This window comes from Nyctibius grandis, chromosome 4, assembly GCF_013368605.1.
Source record: "Nyctibius grandis isolate bNycGra1 chromosome 4, bNycGra1.pri, whole genome shotgun sequence".
NCBI lineage: Eukaryota > Metazoa > Chordata > Aves > Nyctibiiformes > Nyctibiidae > Nyctibius > Nyctibius grandis.
The window spans coordinates 7,578,909-7,598,911 of NC_090661.1; the positions used below are offsets into that span (position 1 = coordinate 7,578,909).

General features: G+C 41.2%; 1 protein-coding gene across 2 annotated transcripts in view; it reads right to left on the minus strand.

Annotated features, from left to right (window-relative positions):
- The window catches only part of MPPED2 (metallophosphoesterase domain containing 2), a 108,684-nt gene that overhangs the window by 83,846 nt on the left and 4,835 nt on the right, over positions 1-20,003 (minus strand). For both annotated transcript variants that reach the window (XM_068399114.1, XM_068399115.1), the window contains exon 2: positions 19,455-19,698. In XM_068399114.1, the coding sequence (XP_068255215.1) occupies positions 19,455-19,582 (128 nt within the window). In that variant the 5' untranslated portion in view covers positions 19,583-19,698. The remainder of the gene's footprint in view (positions 1-19,454; positions 19,699-20,003) is intronic.

Sequence of the window (20,003 nt, forward strand, 5' to 3'; positions counted from 1 at the left end):
AGTTAAGAACCTTAGTTCTTTGAGCAAAGTGACTAATTTCCTGCAATCTTTCTCCTCCTTCTTCCCTCCAAACTTTTTGGCAATCAAGAACAGACACAGACTGTCGCGTAATGAATACTGCCCCGAAGGCCAAAACTGGCAAGACGCTTCAGTCCGTTCCAGAAATCCCTCCTGCATTTGATTATTCCATCTAGTTCTACTCTACTGCTTTACTTTGGCCTATAAAATCCTCAGCTCCTTCGTCTTCTGCAGACTGTGAAGGCTGGAGACTCACTATACCCCTAAAGGGCAAAACTGGCTTTTTCTAGAATTAGGAGGCTCTGGTCAATCTGCCTTCTGGAAAACCGACTGCTCTAAACTCCTCAAGAAACGCTTTGTCTGCAGGCTGCTGTAGGAACCAGACGGTACCACTCTCAGAAGCTTTCCACTAGCAACCACTTTTGCATAAGAAACCATCTCTAGCACTTGCTTTTTTCCATTGCTATTACCTATAGTAACAAGGATCAGGTCTATTTCCTTGTCAAAGAACATGTTAGATTTTTTAAAATAACGATCACCTTTACTGATGAAGAGAATATCACGCAGTTCCAAAGAGCTATGCTCATCTCGCCCACACAAATGACATTTTCTTGTCTAAAACATCACAATCTCCCCAAAGACCATTTCTCACCGAAGTATCTTGCTGTTACTATGATTTGATACCTGTATACCCTTTACAGTATAGCAGCAAATACAATTTAGCTTAACAAGCACCGGTGTATATTTTTTGTAAACTAGCTAATTAAAGGGGCAATCACTTCCACATAGATCAATGACATTCACTGCGTCACAATACCCTTCCTTCTAAGCCACTCTCCCTCTGTAAACACACACCAGACATGATCCAGTAAGTGGCTCTGCCCTTGACCTTTGCTAAACAACCATGCCCAGAGAATAGCCCGAATTACAGACTTGCCACTGAACTATTTCTCGGTATGAGGCGACCTGCCAGGTGTACGTACCATCAGACCTTGGTAAGCAGGGCTATGCTTAGCTGCGCTTGCCTCAGACAAGCCAACTATCCGAAGGGAATCTAACCTCGCAGGAATTTAATGAGGTCTCTGACTCATGGCATGTGCCACTCACTTTTCAGTTCCCAGCCTGGTGGCAAAAATTCAATTCCAGTCCAAGCGTGATGGGTACGTGCTTATATGTGGAAGGACAACTGCAGTATGGTACAAAGGGAATTCAGCCCTGGGACATTAAGTATGGCCTGCCACCAGTTTAACAAGATGTCAGAGCTGCACGCGGAGGATAATACAATGTACAGACACTTGTATATTTTGAAGTAAGTGCAGGGAAGTGCTGTCGACTGTACAAACTCTGCTGTGATTTTTCACACCACTAAGCAAAACAGAGGAAACTGTTAACCATGAAGACCTGTTGTCTCCTGGATTTCCCCTGATGGTTCCCAGCCTGTGATTCTCTGTCTCATGAGGGTCCCACCAAGCTCTGACTCACGGGAGATAATAACTTGTATCAGGAAGCCTATCAAGACAATTGCCTTTACCATCCATCCCGTTCACAGAGCTGGTAAAGGCCACTGTTTGCAGGCTAACAGTGTAAAACACACAAGCACAGACTTGGCAATCCTTAGAAGTCAGAGTGTAAAAGGTGAGCCATGAGCCCTTTCATGGGTACCTGTCAGGAAAAGGGGAAAAAAGGCTTTCTTCCTTCTCACTAACCCAGAACCTACACTGGGAGCCTACGGACAGGTGGCTGCCAACCGCTCCTCATTTCCAGGCATGCGTTCAGTCAAATCTCTTCCCAATCCCATTCACAGTGCAGCTGCACTAACTACGGTCTTGAGCCAGTACTACAAGCCAAGACTTTACATTCAGGCAACACAGCCTAGAAGGACAGCAGTGCAGACCTAGACCTAGATCTAGCTGTTCTCCTGTGCCCACCTTGCCACTTCTGAAGGCGCGACGGCTGACTTGACTGGCCCTGGAAGTTGTGTGGCATCTCCACAAGCCAATTCAACTCACCAGTACAAGCAAAAGTGAAGCAACAGGAGCACTGGGGGATGGCAGGAGGGAAGGCAGTGGGCTGCTCCTTTCAGCAGAGGCTACATGTTGGATCAACATAGCAATTTTTCTAAACCTTAGGTGGGGTTTTTTTTTCTTCCTATTAAGACAAAAATAAGAAATTCCTTGGTCTACTGAGAGTTTTCTCTGTTTCCAGACACAGTTTGATCTTGCATCCTATGTTCGACTTCTAGATGGCTCCTTTTGTCAGAGACAGTATTAGGCTTGGACGGGAAACAGACTTCCTAAACAGACAAATTAAAAGCAAACAAACAAAATGAACCAAGAAAGAAAAAAAGAAAGGCAATTAATTTCAATATATTGAGACAACAAGAGCCCTGACTAGACTTTCTTTATTGTTCTAAGGGGCTCTATTTCACAACCTTCTTCACACCACTCTTTCCCAGCATCTCAGTCCTAACCATCCCTGCTTTTTTGTTACTCCATTTTTTTTATATCTTCCTTGAACAAAACTGCATCCTTACATAATCTCACATATTTATTTGAACTTTAAAAGCAGCAAGTGACCATGCTGTATATGAAAAACAGAGTTATGCTCTGCTCAGTTTTACAGACTTTGCTTTTTTCTTTTTTGTTTTCCTACAACCACTTCATTTGTTCCTGGGGGACACACTGACATGAATGCCACATTAACTGCCAACTCTATGAGAAGAACATTTCAATCACCCATTGCAAGTAAAAATCAAGACCTCTGAAGTCCGACGGCCAGATGCTGTTTCATGCCCTTCCAGTAACCCTGCAGCACGGCTATCACTGCCACTTCTTATCTTATCGCCGTTTCAAACATTGTCTGCTACAGTCAGACAAAGAGCCAGACCTAAACAATGACGTTAAATGAAGACTTCCTCCCAACACAGTCTTGAACTTCTAATGAAACTGATCACTCTTTAGTGAGATAACAAACCACACTGGGGTTTTACAGGCTTTAAAATCGAAGTCAAGAGAATATCAATAAGAACTAAACTTCCAGAGAAGTGCAAAGCTATTACTGCATGTAAACATGCTCTCTGGGCACTATATGTATACGTACCTACATACACACACGTAGAAACAAATACACACCATGTGGGTTCTTTGATTCCTTCGTTTTTTCATCACAGAAAAAAAAAAGATCAAATTACACCTGGTGAGCAGAAAAAAAAAATTAAAAGAAGGCTTTTTGGCTCATTAGATTTTAAAAGGCAGCTGAAGTCGCTGGGAGTTTTCCAGAGTAAAGAACTCAACGTTTTTTAATTTCATTAGAATTCAGACAACTCTGCACTAGAAAGTGATGTCAGTTAGAGAAAATTATTTTTGCAATGTTTTTATAACAGTAAAAGATCTGGTACGTATGAAACAAAACAAAAAACCTAAACTCAGGAAGGAGCAAGTCTTTTGCTTCCATAGTTTTTCTCCATCTGGCTGCTTGCTGTCAAGAGTATAAGCTTTTTTACCAGCATCAGCTGTGGCCTCATTAGGTGGATCTGTTAACATGGTTAACATTAGAACTATACTAGCCAGCTTCACTAAAATAGATTTGGCCTCTGTTCAGACTAACCGCCCTTTCTTCCAGGGGAGCCACAGGTAGGAGCTCTAAACGAGGATTAAGGGCTTTCAAGGAGAGAAGAACATCCTATCCAAGGCTCCATGTAACAAAGACCATTCTTCATTCATCCCATCAGCACATGCAGCACCCCAGAGGCCTCAGTACCAGGGAAGGTCCAGAGGCACTATCCCGCAGTTCCAAACACAGTACTGCTTTTCAACCCTTGCACCAACGAGGGCCTTCCATCCTCACTCCTCGTGGCAACACCAGCAGGACAGCTGGCAGCTCAGCACTCTCCACGCTTTAAAGCACTGCTCTGGCCCTGCAGAAAGTCAGAGTCAAAATTCCCACTGATCTCCATAGGTGCACTCAGGCCCTTCAGGATGCAGAACTTATCTCAGATTATTCTTGTAGCTTTGAACAACGGTGGGGAATTCTTTACCTCTCGTTTGGAAATTACACAAAAGTCTCATGTGGGTTCATTCCAGCTTTGCAATTCACCTACTCACTGAACGCTAAACCATCCGACACCACAAGACACAAACCCACAACTTCATAGCTATGTCTCGTGAAGTACTTCTGCAAAGAAACTGCAAGGTCAGCCATACGTTAAACACAAGGCCATTACTAACCAGTGAGGGTATAGAGTTGGAGAACCTCACCCTTCAGAGGCAGTGCCAGCCTCTGCGGCTCCCAGTCCCCTCTCGCCGTGCCTGGTTCCTGCTTCAGCAGCCTCCCCTGTTGTGCCAGTACAACTGGCTGCAGGGACAGAGGGTGAACAGGACTGGAGAACTGAACTGGGCTATACAGGCTCTCTCTCCCTCTCACTCCAGGGGATTATTCTGAATTCCCCATTATGTTACCTGTACAACACATATGGGAGAACAGAACAGAGGTGCAAAGGAGTGAGGGCTATTCGAGTTGGCAGTACCACCACCCCAAAAAAAACAGGGGGCAAAAAAGCCCTCATAAAACCACAGCTTCACACACTCATTGTCATTATGAATTTAACAAGCAGTGGCTTAAACCAGCTCTCAAATCACAGTGGATGTTACAAGGGATGTTACTTTGAGCAGCTGAAAGCAGCCCCAGGTTGCAGGGCTTTGAGAAACCACAGCGCAAATCAGACTGCTGACCCATGCAGGAGTTTAACGTTACATCTGAAGGCAGCAGTGAACCTTGACTAGGTGTGCAAGTGAATGCTTTCCTAGCTTGGCTTCATCAGTGATCAAGCCATATAAAAAAGGCAGAAATACCACAAGGAAAAAAAAATTAAAAAATATATTTTGCCCTTTTTAGCAATACAGCTCTGTTTAGGAAAATACTCCACAGCATCTTAACTGTTTCTGCAAGGATAATGAAGACTTAAACTCAAAAATCTTGATCCCACTGAAACTTGTGACAAAACTTCCATGTGCAGAGGTTGCACTTCACTATTTCAAAACACTTCCCCAGCAACAATTACAAACTGGCCTTTCAAATGTATATGATGAGGTGGTACAGCTCAGTGAAAGCACAGTGAAGTTCTACCCTCTTATTATTTTCATAAACATTTAGGTCAAGTGCTGCAGAGCAGCATCACAGAAAGCTTCAAGATTCACTCCAAGACAGTCAGGAGCAGCCCCTTTCTTACTAAGTGCAGGGAGCAGAAGAATGAGAAAGCAAGTAAAGCTGCCAGTGCAGGGAGTTGTCCATATGCTATTCCTCTGTAAAAGTATAAGCACTGTAGAACCTTAGGAGTCCTTTTCAGACATTGTGTCACTACTAACAGCTACTACAACAGGAAACTTTAAGTCAAATAGTATATTAGCCAAAACACCACCAATAAACAGCAAAGTTGCCAGGCTTAGCATAAAAATGGAACACACTAATGAAACATAGTGCAGTTTGTTCATACCATGTGCAGTCTAGAATCATGCATAATGTAACAGTGCAACTGCTAACAGCAGGCTCACAGAAGATAATTTACACTTGTTTTTATGGACATGAGGAGCTGATCTTTGAAGTTGTCCCTAATGAGATTCTGCTTGGCCCTAACAGCATCCTGAGAGAATGTGCTGGTTTTCTTCCCTGCATCCGGCGCATATTTATAAAGCCGAATCCAGACCTATTTAAATTGCACATGCGGACTGGTGTCCCCCCATGCCATCGCCAAGCCAGATTCTCACAGTGGGGGAAATACCTACAAAAATGTCTCAATTTACCTTCAAGTCTTTTTTTGTAATTACCCATACTGCCTTTATTAATCACCAAAAGGTACATGAGGGTTAATGAGTAAGGTTTCTTTTTTCTTTGTACAGTTGAACTCCTAACCTGATTAAGCTGCCAGGTCACTGGCAGCTGTATCACACATTGCAGAAGACATGTCCAAAATATAGTCATAGGCCTCCTCGGAGAAAACAGAAGTGTAGCTGTGTAATGGATCAGAAGACTTTATTTCCAAAACACAGGCAGCAGCAGCATCAATATGACAAATAGAAAACAGGTTTTTTTGCTATGCCCTATGTAGTCATTGCTTTAATACTATACCTACCTGTTTTTAAAAGCCCTTTCAGTTATGAGATATGCAACAACTATTGAACCAACATCACTAAAATCTCAAGTTGCAATTAATGCAGTAGCCACAATTCCTCCTACAACTAGGAGATGCTGTGGTACAACTATGGCAAATTGGCAATGGGTTAAACACATAAAGTTCATGGAGAACAGACTTCAACTCCATCATGCTCAAAGAACACAGGTAGTCATAGTCACATGTATAGTAACACAACCCTTCCACAAAAACGACGGCAAAAGTTAGATAAGCATTTAAAAACATTTGTTTAAATGCTGCCTGATGTAACTTTGGTACGTGAGTACTTGGAGCGCTGCTGCTAACAAGCATCCTTGCCCACTCTGAGCCAGGGTATCGACCCATGTTTGGCAACAAATTAAATAAGGGCAGGTTTTACTCCCTCTTCCATGCTTCTCTCAGATATACCGTGGTTCTTGACTATCACTGTTTCAAGTCAAAATATCCAAGTAAACTAGAGCTGATGTTCATTTAGAGTAATAAACTGAAGTGCAAACTAAGGCACTTCAGGAAACACCTTCATGCACCATTCAAATGTTCCTTCCGCAGGGTAACAGCCTTCAGGAGGGTGCTAAAACCAGAATGTTGGGGATGGCAACCAGCAGCCATTCACTGTAGCTGACACATAATATACTTCAGTTATACCATCCACAAGTCAACGTTTTAACTTAGTTCTCTGTTTTTTTTCTGCTTGGAAAATAGAAAGGAAAAAAAAAATCCATACGTTCTTTGAACATACTTGTCAACACTGTTCATGCCCTACGAATGCACAGTATACTGTTTAAGATTAGATGATTCAGGGGACAGATAGCAGGATACCCGATTCTTCATTTAAAGCTCATTGTCTAATCTGATCGTAAGCAAACAGGAATTCTACCCCCTGACAGCTGTGTAGTGCCTTAAAAAAAAGCACAAAGGACTCTGCTTTAGTTCGTATAAAGACATTCACGTAACAAAGACCACCACACAACTGGTGTTCTCTGAAGAAACTCTAGTTTGAATGAAGGCAGAGACTAATCTCCCCTCCCGGTTCCAGATGAAGTCCCTACAGGTAAGAGACGACAGTCATTTGTGGGGAACTTATGAGGGAAGCTCTACCAGTAACTACAATAGCTCTGCGTGCATACATGGAGAAAGAGAATTTGTTCCCAGTGCACTGACACTGCTCACAAGCACACTAAGCCCAAAAGAAGAAAAACTGTAAAGGAAAAAAAAAAAAAAAAAAAAAAAAAAAGTGGGTCTTTAAAGCCGCCAGGTCCTGGGCACAGCACTGAAGGGTTCAAATGACCTTGCCTCAGCATGTTAACGTACAGCCTCTTGGTCAGCATTCCCTTGTGAACACCTACAAGGCATAAGCCTGGAAGCTCAAAATCTAAAAAAGCTTTTGTTAGGAAAATAATAAAACACATACAAACCTGAAAGACAGACCCCGATATCACTGCAACAGCAATAATCTGCCATATATTACTGCTATGCTTCATGCTAGAGCAAGATTGCCTTTAAACACATATGCAGACAGTAAAATCGTAAGAAATGAAATACAGCTGCAGGTGCAAGGTGTGCTAAGAGCTATACTTTATGCCAACATCTTATCTCTCGTTATTTCTGGGTATTTGAGATCATTTGCCCATTTCTCAACTTCCATTTACACTGTATTAGTCGCCTGCAGTACATTCCTCTTGCATTTTATTGGACAAGTGTCTGGACCCTAAAGAAATTGCATTGCCTCTTTAAAACTAGATATCCAGAAAATTGCCACTTCTTGTACCAAATCTTCCATAGACTCCCATTTAATTTGAACTAATTAATAAAAAAAACTCTACGAACTACTCGACTCTATGCGTTTCAGTTTACACCTTTTAACTGCACTGAATAAAATAATTCATAAAAGGTCCTTCCCATTCTGTAGAATGATGTCTTAAAAACCTTCTAAGAGAAAAACTGAAAATGATGACTCTCATGTATCACAGTATTAAATGATGGTAGGAACAGACTATCAAGGAAGCCAGGTGATCCAAAATTAATTTTCAACTTAAATTAATACTACTCTTGCCAATCTAGACTGAAAGCAAGGATTCTTTTCAGGAAAATATGCTCTGTATTAATGATATCTAAAATGAACGAGCCTGAAAACAAAACAAAATCCCCCTAAACACAGACCATTTAAATTCCTTGAAAGCAATACCAGGATTTCCTTTCTCCTCTGGCTCAGAGAAAATGAAGGCTCTACTCACATACAGGTTAAAAACAACCTGTTTTCTTGAAGGCACAGAATTTATGGTAACAGATAATGAACAACAAACAATGAAAACTCCAAGAGTTAAAGGTCTTCATTTTGTTGCTGAGATGATGCGTCAGGTTCTGAGAGGAGCAGTGTGTGCGATCCTCCCGTTAACACAGCGGCACGCTCACAAAGCAGCAGCGCAAAGTACCCGAGCAGAACACCACCAAGGGTCACAGTGACAAAAAGAAAAAAAAAAAATCATATACCACCCCAAGAGGATTATCATCATTTTAGTTCTCAGAGGGTGTCCAAAACTTGTATTTGATCTGCGCAGTCTCATTATACTGACATTTCTAGCAGAAAAATCATCTAAGAACTTTGTGCAAACAATTAAAATCTCTCCAAAAGATCTAAGAAGTTGCAATATGAGTCATAACTCTCCCTCAGTAACCCAAACAGCTTGTCCTAAGTGGAAATTCTCAAGGTATAGAATAATAAGGACAGCAGAACACAATCTGTTCTTGTAAACATGCCTTCCTTTCAAAGCTGCAAACATCACTGTTGAACAAACGAAAGATGATGGAAAATCAAACTAATGTCAAGAGGAATATAATCAAAATGAAATCAATTTATTTTAAAAATTTTCAAGTCATTTCAAAGATTACACCTGAGTTCTATGTATTCTTTTAATGTATAATTACGTATTTATTTAGCTTTAATTTATTCACTCCTTTCCACCAGGAGGAAAAGTAACACCTGGCTGACTTGAAATTTGTAAATAAACAAACCATAAAGATGAAATTTCCCTCTTCTTTAGTATCTTTTAATTATCATAATCTTATATGCACATTGTTAACAACCAGAGAAATGAAGTCGCTGAAAGAATCATAGCTTAAAATTGAGGGATCCACTTAATCTGGCATCTCTAAGTGACTGGTCCTGTCCCAGTGGAAGCAATAAGTGTCACTAATCACTGCATTTAACAAGTATAGGACAAGGCTCCTATTTATTAATATGCTGGACCATATGAAATTTTAATTCTGAACAATGATTTTCCCCAAAACTACTACTTCACCATTCACAGGAGAGAAAATAACCCTTTGGTAATTGTCACTGCTGGCCAAAAGTGAATGTGCTTTTAAGAAGCAAAGCAGCCTGGAGTAATTAAAAAGTAATGACTTCTTTTCTTTGTGCTCCCTATATAAAAGGAGCATGAGGGAAGATATACACACCTTTTCCTTCCCATAAACTGATACAACAGCTAAACATTTAGGAGTAATGTGCTGACCCTGATGCTCCCAGTCACTACACTCAATTCCTTATACCAGAGAAATTGTAAACGTGGTAAATAGCAAGTTCCCTGGCTTACAAATACATCAGCTGAAGTCTCTCTGTCATACTCTGTTCTCCTTCCCTCCCCCATTCTCTCTCCATCTGCTGCCCTCCTGGGAAGGGAGCGCTACCCTTAATGGCCGTGTGCTTTTAGGTCTAATGTGCTGGATATAAGTTAATGCCCCGTACAGTAAGTGGGGACGCTGCTGCGAGGAAGCCTCCAGTACTGTTTTTTCCTTGTCAACATCCAGAGGAATCTCTATAGCCCTAATGTCAAGCAGCACACAAGGCAGAAAGGGTCTGGGAACATGAAATGCACAACCTGTGACACAACTAAATCTTGCAAGACACCACACAGCACAATCATTTCAATAATCTTTTGGTAAAAACAGAAGAGAGTTGGGACTTTCTTATTTGTCTCTCCCCTCAATACAATGATTTAAATTCAGAAAACATGCCCATTGTAAAATAGGACACATAAAAATAGGGGCAAGTATTTTCTGTCAGTGGAGAGTACACAGGTGAACTCTGTTGACAGCATTCTCGTCTACAAGAAAGAAATAACATGGGCTTGATCCATCAGAGTTATGAAGAGGATGACTGACTGTATTTGGGGATTACGGGTTGATTGCTCTCTAGCCATCCTCTCTGCCCCCACCCCGTAAGTTTCAGCAGCAGCACACACCACCAATGCTCATCCACCAGCACTTTGCTTCAGCCAACCTTCATGCTGCAGATCCTGCTGGATACATACAGCTGATGTGCCAGGAGAAATCTCCAGGTTTATGGAGGTTACGACCAAGCTTTATGGTCAACCCTTCAGGAGAGAAATAAAATGACTGCAACTCCAGGTACCTGAAGTTTATTGTTTGGAATCCAGACCTGTGGTTTTCTGCTCCAGCCACTTGGTACTGCTCTAGGCATGTTACCGGCTACTGGTACACGGTACTGCGTACAAGATGATCATATGCCATCTTTTTGTTTGAAAAAGGCATCAAAATAAAAATCACTAAATGAGTTTAGTCACATTTACCACAGGACAGAATTGGTTTGACTTCAGTATTGTAAACATATACATGTTTCGGCCACCGCTTCCTCATTTTATAATTAAAAACAACCACCCACAGTATCACAAAACTTGCCCTCTGCAATGTAAGACCTAAAAATTGCAGTCTTAATGGCCTACATCAAAGCTGAAAGTAAATGGACAAGACCTGAATTTCCAAATCCCATCAAACTCTTTATATCTTCTGAAGTATCTTCTATGAAGTATGTGCAAGTATATGTGCAGACACGCTTACCTCCTTCCTCTCTTTTGCACTGCTCTGCATGTACACATCAGATCAGAAAGCTAGTATCAGGCTTTCTGCAAGCAGAAATAATCACAATAAAGCCCATGAAACTACAACTGCATATGCCAAGTATGATTCGAACCACTGGATGCCACAAGCCAATGCTTCAATGACCAAAACTCACAACTTGCTGGAATCCTTTCCAGGGGAAAAAACTGGCGTGAATTAAAAGGTGAATGATTTTATTATGCACGACTGAGGGGACTTCCTACCCAACACTGGCACTCCACCTTCTCTGCTAGCACTCATCCCTTGGGGCAATGCAGGTAAGCCAGCCCCTATGCCAAACTTTACTGTATCTTTAAAGTAGTAACTTTATAGCTCGCTGTAGGAGATACATGTTTTAAAGAAACCTCCCTGCCTCACTGTATTTCTTCTACACAACCATGTTTATTTTTTAAATGTGACAACATTTTACAGATTCAAAAACAAAACTCATCAGGTGCCCTTTTGGGAAGGAGTCATGCTGGCCCTCCATTTCCAAATTTTTCCATAGATACCCACGCTAGGCAACTGACTCGGAAATTAAGCCACCTCTGGTAGCTCAAGATTGGAAACGTAAACTCCAAAAGTTACCGTGCAACACTCAGTACAAAATCGATGTTCACCACCAACACTTCAGCACTTCTGAAATAGTCCTGCATCAAACATACATAAGCTGCACACAGTAATTTAACATACAACATAGACCTCTAAATCCACATTGTTAACACGGCTTTCCTTTTGCTTATTTGTCCAAGATATTCAAACAAGGATTTGTCAAATAAAATACCAAGATGTGTGGTAGGTAGGTGCTGCACTTTTCTTGGGCTTGGACTAGCCATCCGTCCCAGGGGACACGCTCTCTCACCACTGCTGGCAGCGAGGACAGGACCAGCCTCATTTTGCCACTAGGAGAAAACCACGAGCCAAAAACTCTCTGATGAGATTCCCAGTGTGGGGCCTGCAAATTCTGGAAAGTTTTAACTCCCTGTTTGGAAATCTATGCTGTAGAAGTTGTTTCACAGGACGGATCGCATTCTCACCCTTCGAGCAATAAACGAAAGCAAGAATCTGCTGCTTCCACAACGATATCCCTACTGCCCTGGTATTTTAAAAAAAAGAAATGACAGGCTTCCAGTGACAGTACAACATCCTGACTGTAATGTATATCCACCTTTTTTGCCTAAGTACTTGACAGCAAAGAACTCCCTCGGTGAGCAGTCTCCCTCCAGCACAAGGTACCGTGGCAGGGACCACTGCTGCAGAAAGCACTCCTGGTCAGACCCCATCACACACCTCCCGTAAGGTAAGAACACACTGTATACTGTCCGTAGACACGAAACCGTAAGTCAACTGCCGCTCAGTATGACTGACCACTGAATGAACTACATAGGTAATACTGTAACGTAGAATCAGATCTTGTAATGGAAATTTCCATTTATAGCGCTCAGTTTCTGAAACGGGCCTTACAATTAAAGTACTTGTTACCTGAAGGCTTCTTCACGTGATTAATACAACACTAACATAAATGTGCATAAAACTCAAACAATTTTCCCTCGTTCTCCCTCTCACGGTTCACCACAAGCGCCAGACTGACTCTATAAGGTGTTTTAACAGCATGATTTCGTCAATGAGGAAGCAGGGTGAAGAAATGTCCATCTCCTCCTGTCCTTGCCCATCGGCTGACCCATAAGCTCACTGCACTCTCACCTGTGCTGGCCACCCCCGTAACCCACTACTGGTGAGGCTACGCCAAGAAAAGATCACTGAAAGCAGCTCATTGGAAAAAAAAAAAAACCACAACATAAAAAAAGTGAATGGACACGTTTTAACCTAGACCATTTCAGAGGTAAGATCTATACAGCAGCCTCACAAAAGCCTCTGCCAACACTCCTGGGGAGGTGGCAAAGCGTGTGGCACAGGGGCAGGAACAAGTGGCTGAAGTCTGTGTATCAACAACTTACCCCCTTCCAGCCCTGCAAGTAACCCACAGGCACTGGTTTTACATTCAGACAACCTGTGGTAATTGCGCAAGTCCGACACCTCATCCTGAGGGAGGGACTGACTGATTTCATAGGGATGGAGACTGCTCTGGCAGCCTCTTCCCACTAGCACAAGAGGCAAAGGGGTTTATCGACAATTTAAAGCAGACCTGGCTTCCATCTTAGGACAGGGCAATCTGGAAATACAGTAACTAATAGGGAGATGGTGACAAAAAAATTATTTTAAACCTGTCCTACATTTACAATAATACTACTACTGACACTTTTACAGCATCAGCCTTCCAGGGATGTCAGAACACTTTTTTAAAGGTAGGTAGTATTACAGTGACAAAAAGAGAGGTCAGAAACTTAATCAATTTTTCAAGAGAGTTTAGCATATTATGATTACGCTGCATAAACACAATACAAGGGGCCTAAATTCGAGTTTTAATTACAAAACTGCAATCCCTGAACCTTATATCACCATTGTATGAACACTTCACTTTGAGCATGCTCCACTCCAGCATCCCAAAAGGCTTTAAATATAAGTGCATTCTCATGAAAAAGTTTTTATTCTCTTTTTACATGTAAAACTTAAGTTTAGAACTTATTTTACGCTTAGATTTTGCACAATAAATAATGTAAAATCTCTACTGATCTTAAATGATTTTAACTCACACAGACATACACGCATGCAAACACTCCAGTAAGAGTTTTCTTAATGACAATTAAAGTTAGCACCTTTGCAACTCTGCTTCCACTGTTCTTTGGCAGGAGAATCAGAAAATGCAATCAGTTAATGGCCCTCTTCTTCAGTGGGAACTATTTATTTGGGGACAGCTGTAAGGATTCTCACCTACAGCTGTTGTCCTCCCCGCCTTGCTGCTGGAATCCCCTCGCCGCTGCAGGGAGAATTCAGCTGCTGAAGGGTTACTGCTCTTGGCTGAAGAAAAACAGGTTTGTTTTACTTAAAAGCAGCAGGTTGTAAACTGCTGTGTTTCAGTAGCCACCCACGCCACTGAGGGACCAGCAAGGGAAAGAAGACAAACTGCCCAAAGGTAAGCTGATTGTGAGCCATGACCCTGGTAAACATCCCTGTGTCCAAAAGTAAGGTTCAAGTTTTAACTACACTCATTCAATGCACTCATGTTTTCATGATTAGAGCTTAAATATAACTTGATTGTTTCAGGGAGTAATGTTTTTTCGATTTATTTACAAAAATAAGTAGTGAAAAGGAACCTGGGTGTTCATGTGCTATGTATGCTTTTGTAAGAAGTGTTATTAACGGACAGAGCAACAATTTCCACCAAAACTATGATCCTCAATCACATCCGTATCAACTGAAATAGCCTGCCCAGTCACACTAGCTATAGCTAACTAGCTTAAGACTGAATCTCTGTATTCTCTCAATCAATATTATTACATGTACGAACTCCACTCTTCTGTAAATGTCAAACAAGTTCATATTGTACTAATGCCAACTCTTTCCCCTTCCCCCTAAATATCACACACCTTATATGAAACAAAAGTTGAGAACATTACAAATCGAATGCATGACTTCCCACTAATCTCAGTGGGAGTTTATAAAACCCATTAAATGCAGGATGGCTTCCCCCAAGAAAAAAAAAAAAACATGCAAGATCGTATTCCTCAAGGTTAGCAGTCTAATAAGATCTCCGGGTTTTAACAATTTAAGGCTTCATCATAGCTGAAAGTTTTTTCTTCTATGTTTATACAGCTATATTTTTATATTGCTATTATTATCATATATACACATTTGCACACACTCATACATTTAAATACTTTATTCAACTATACATATATAGTTCTACTAACACAAAATGCTGTTAATACTCTTTGTTTCAAAATAAGAATATTCACATGGGGAATTACTCCAGTACAGAAAAAGCAGTAAAATTGTATAGTTACAGATTGCTCAATGTATCTCCACGTATGCATAAACTCATTTAGAAGACTTTTGCTCTGGCACAGAAACCTCTTTCTTACTCCCCCAGTACCGAATTTAAACCATATCAGAGTTTTATTTTAATGTGTACTCCAAGTATCCTAAAACTAAGCCATGAAGCCATTCTTACGAGACCAGAGGAAAGCTAATGAACTCCTCTAACAGGCTCAGCCTGCAGCAGCTCGGGCTACAGGCAGTTTATCTCCACAAAACTCCCTCAGCCTCAGCAGCGGGGCCTGGCAAAATGGGCATTTTCCATGACAGATACACAAAGCTTATTTCACTCTCCCTTTTTTTTTTCTTCCTGTGAAAGTAAATGGTGTGTTGTACCCAAACAGGAAGATTTTTCCCTCTGGTTAAAACCTAAGTAAGTAATTTTCCATGTGGATTTGTCCCATTTTCTTCTCAGCTCCTTTCCACTGCAGTGTGGGGAAAAAATGGGTGAGATGGGAAGGTGCCACAAAACTGAGCCTTAGTAATTTCTGTTAAACTAAAATGGTTTAAAGACCCACTGTGGTGGCTGCTGTAAAGCTACAGAGTTAAAAAAGAATTAAAAAAAAAAAAAAGGTGTCTTACAAAAATAGAGAATACCCTAAGCAAATGACGAACATAGCTGATGAATTCAATTATCTTCTAAGTTTAGTCATTTTCACTTTTTTCCTACTGTTTGCTTACGATAGTAGAAATTTTTCTCTATCCTGTCTACTTTGAGGTTGCAGATTCACATGATGAACCCTTCTGCAGCTTAAAGCATCCCTGCCCCAGGCTGCCAGCTCCTCCCATGTGTGCCCATCCTGTCCCCAGGCTGCATCCTACTGCTGCTCACTGGTTATCATCGGCACCACTGACGGTAGCCTCACACAGAACATTTCAAGGGTCTAAACAGGCTTACAAGCTTTTTCTTTTTTTTATTTTATTCTTTTTAAAAAGCTTATAATACTTGGCAGCACTACACCGAAGGAGCAAGAAGCATTTGCCTCTTGAAGTCACAATTCCTGACAAAAAATGGGAAACTACGAAGACTTTCAGAAGAATAACGATCATTAAGAAGCAAAGGCAGTCACATTATAATTGTTATTATTTTGCAGCTGCCCTTTAGAGCAGGGAACTAAGGTGATGCAGTTAATTAAAACCAACTGAAAGTAAATATGACTTAACATTCAAATACAAGCATCTTATAACATCTTCAATAAAATAACTGAAACCTGTGGGTGGGAGCATTGTTTCAAGATGACAAACAATTTAACATGCTATCCCTTTACCCAAAATAATCGTACAGCAAAAATTGTCTTTAGAACACCCGTTCAAACACTAATCGGTAGAGTAATAAAATACAAGACTGGACAAACTGATTCAAAATTCATACTATACCAGAGCCTAAAGAACTGATAAAACTGCTGTCACAGCCAGCCCAAGCAAAGGGAGCTTTAAAAGACTGTTATTTACCCAACAGTACACTTAAAACAGATCCACTAAGAAGTGCTGGTGTAAAAATACATATAAAGACGATAAAAGAGAACTATACCCCTGCTGATCGAACTACACAACACTGTCATGTGAAAGCCACAAAATGAAAGTGGAAGAACAAGCGCAGGACACGTGTCCCACGGAACAGGCAGCGTAATGCCAGCAGTGCTGTAACCACCAGGTTTACGCTGGCAATACTCCACAGCCTCTCCATGTACTCTGTGGGAGATGAGAGTCAGGCCCAAAGGATACCAGAACCAAAAATGGCTCAGTTTATGCCAAGAATCCAGTTCTCGCCTTTGCACGTGAAGATGCATATCCACAAAGAAATTAGTTTTAAAAGAATTATTTCCTTTAGGAAAGAACGTTGTCCTTAAGCTGCATCCAGCCACTGATTTATGGTATGCAGCGGGGCCCTGTAACAATACATTGTAAAAATATTCACATCCATGTCCTACATTCAGTTCCTGTGTTGCTTTACTCATTTCTCACCATCCCATGATTTTTTAAATAAATTTTTCACTAAAGAATAAAACCTCCTCAAACTTCCTCTTAAAAAAAATAACAGCTGCATTACTTTAAGATAGCAAAAAAAAAAGAAAAGCAGACTCTCAAACCAAATGAAATCAAACAATCCCAGCAGCTGCAGCAATGTGGCACTAGCAAAGATACAACAGGGTAAGAAGCTCATGGTTTCTTTGGGAATATTGCTTTTACCAGTTTTCTGTCCAGGTTTCTCGCTTGATGACATCCTCTTTCAGAAATACGCACAACGCTTCTATTACAAAACATCGGGAAGACAAATAAGAACCCCCTGTGAAGCTACCACACACTCTAGTCTCTCCTCCCCAGAAATAACTCTACTGTTTTTACCATCACACAAACCCACAGCCACAGTCATATCTTCACCTCCTCGCTTTCCTACCCACAACTCTATAGACACTTAGTAGGATCCTGTCATTTTTTCCTCAACAGGTTTCCTAAAACCCATCGTTTGTTATCCAGGCCTATGCCTGAACTCACCTCCTGCACTGCAACCTTGTTTTCTTTGCTTCCATTGTAAATCTGAGACTAATCCCCTTCCAATTTTTCTAAATTTTGACTTCCCTTTTAGTATGTCACACCCTTCCTTGAAACCAAATTACTGGTTTTAAGAAAGCTACAGTATTTCAGTTAAAAATCCTTTAAAATACTGTCACTATATGTACTTTATAGTTTCACTATTTATTCCAATTATAAAATTTCTCCAAACATATAAAAGACCTTTTAAGACATCTGTCAAGCAGTATCATTTAAGAGATACACAAATTATTTGGGAAGCAGCTGTATAAATGTTCGTGGGTTTTTGAAACAAAGCATGAGTAATTCTTACAACACTGAACACCACACTTAGTTGGTCCTAAAATCAGCTCCCACTGAAATCAATAAAAAGCGGTTCTTTAAAAATGCTTTCTACATTTCTTTGTTTGTTGTGAATTCATTCTCTACACAGAATTTGTACTTAATGTCTGTCAGAAATACAGTCTGGAGTGCAAAATACGCAACAGAAATTTGCTGACAAAAGGTCTGAGAAGTGAATCAAGAAATAGAAATATTTCTAAAAGAAGAGTTACGTCATCGTTGTGGTAATAAATCAAATGTAATTAATGAAAACTTTTTCCACCTTGAAAAGTCTCTTGCACAACAGACACTCCTCAGCATCCTTCCGAAAGTTGCTTTTAGGAAGATTGTAACCACATGAAATCCAATTAGAAGGTGCTGAACTCCTACATTGTGACTCTTCCGGCAGGCTTCTACATAACAAAAATGCAATGAAGTTCCATACAACTTTCCCCCCCTTATTATGCAAAATCCTTATCAAATTCAAAAGTGTGACATCGCTCAAAATCCCAACTAACAATGGCATGCAGGAGGTCAAGAGATGTCGTCTTTGTTTTAGGTTCACGTGCTTTTCAGTCTATTAATGTTAAAAGAAAAAGAACCTCCACAGAAATAACCGATAAAGATCAAACCTAACTAAACAATGGGAAGGAAATTCAGAGTTAAAGCTGGTACTTAGCTCTTAAGGCAGACCATTGGGCCTAGGTGCTGTGCAGCAGAACGATCCTGCGGGTCATACAATACCCAGGAACACCAAGGTGAGGTAAGAAGCCTCCAGCTCCCCACTTCCCATGCTTTTGGGGGTTTAAGTTCAGGCAAGGGACCTGGTTTTAACGCAATATTTGTATTTCTTGGGAGGAACTGCTGGGCAGCCCCCGAGCCCTTTGTGCTGCGGGTTGCGAGTGGAATGCAACATGCGGCACACGTTCCACTCGCAACCAGAAGGACAAAGGATTCAGTGATCAGGGGGAACAATTAGTCCCAATTAGACCTATTTCGCAGCGGAGTGTAAGGGCTGGGGGAAGGGAGCTTAAATTTTAAAGCAATGGGTCCCTCAGGCAAGTTAAAGTGAGATCAGTAAAGTGACAAGTTTCAGAAAATATATTAGATATTAGGAAGTAATTCTTTACTGTGAGGGTAGCGAGGCACTGGCACAGGTTGTCCAGAGAAGCTGTGGCTGCCCCCTCCCTGGCAGTGTTTAAGGCCAGGTTGGATGAGGCTTTGAGCAACCTGGTCTAGTGGAAAGGTGTCCCTGCCTATGGCAGGGGGGGTGGAACTAGATGATCTTTAAGGTCCCTTTCAACCCAAACCATTCTATGATTCTATGAAAATGTACCCCATTAGTCCTCGTTGGGGCAAGATGCACGAAGTCGGTGGCACTGCGATGGAGATAACTGGAGCAGGAGATGATGAAGCAGTGTTTCTCAAACAAGCCACGTAAGAGATCTGACAACCATTTTGCCTATTAGCTAATGTGACTAACCAATTTTTCCAGTTTTCAGCCCACTCCTTCAGCAGCAGCTCTCAGTTTCAAGGCACACACAGACACACGCAGACACGCACACAGGCAGTATCAAATACTCACATATGCACATGCGGAGGCTGGAACCTGCTCTGATTAATGTTGTAGTGTGTAAACGCCTGCGTTGGGTTGGAGCTGTATTCATCCACCGTTATGGTAACTTTGCCTTGTGAAGGAATTCCATGAGCCATCCTTCCTCCTTATGGACATGAGCAGCTCACAACTTGCCAAGGCCAGGAGCGGGGTAGGGCATTGTGGTCCAGGCAGCTCCTGACTCCAAGCAGCTCCTCATCAACTCCGCAGACCTCTGCCAGGAGAGAAAGACAGCACACGCTGCTATAAACTCAACAGAGATGTAAACATACGCAGACATATTACTCTATCCTCACCTGCTTTCCATTCAAAGATCTTTTTCTGTATTTTTGATGTACCCATCGCCCAATTCTCTAAGCATTACTATTCACATTTTAATTACCTCATCATTTAACTCCATCATCATTAAATACATACAAAGCACGAATGCTTAAAATAAGGCTTTATCTTCATGAAAAAAAATTAACCTGTGTTGAAAGCTCCAATGAAAATACTCCACATTTACTATTCTTTATTTTA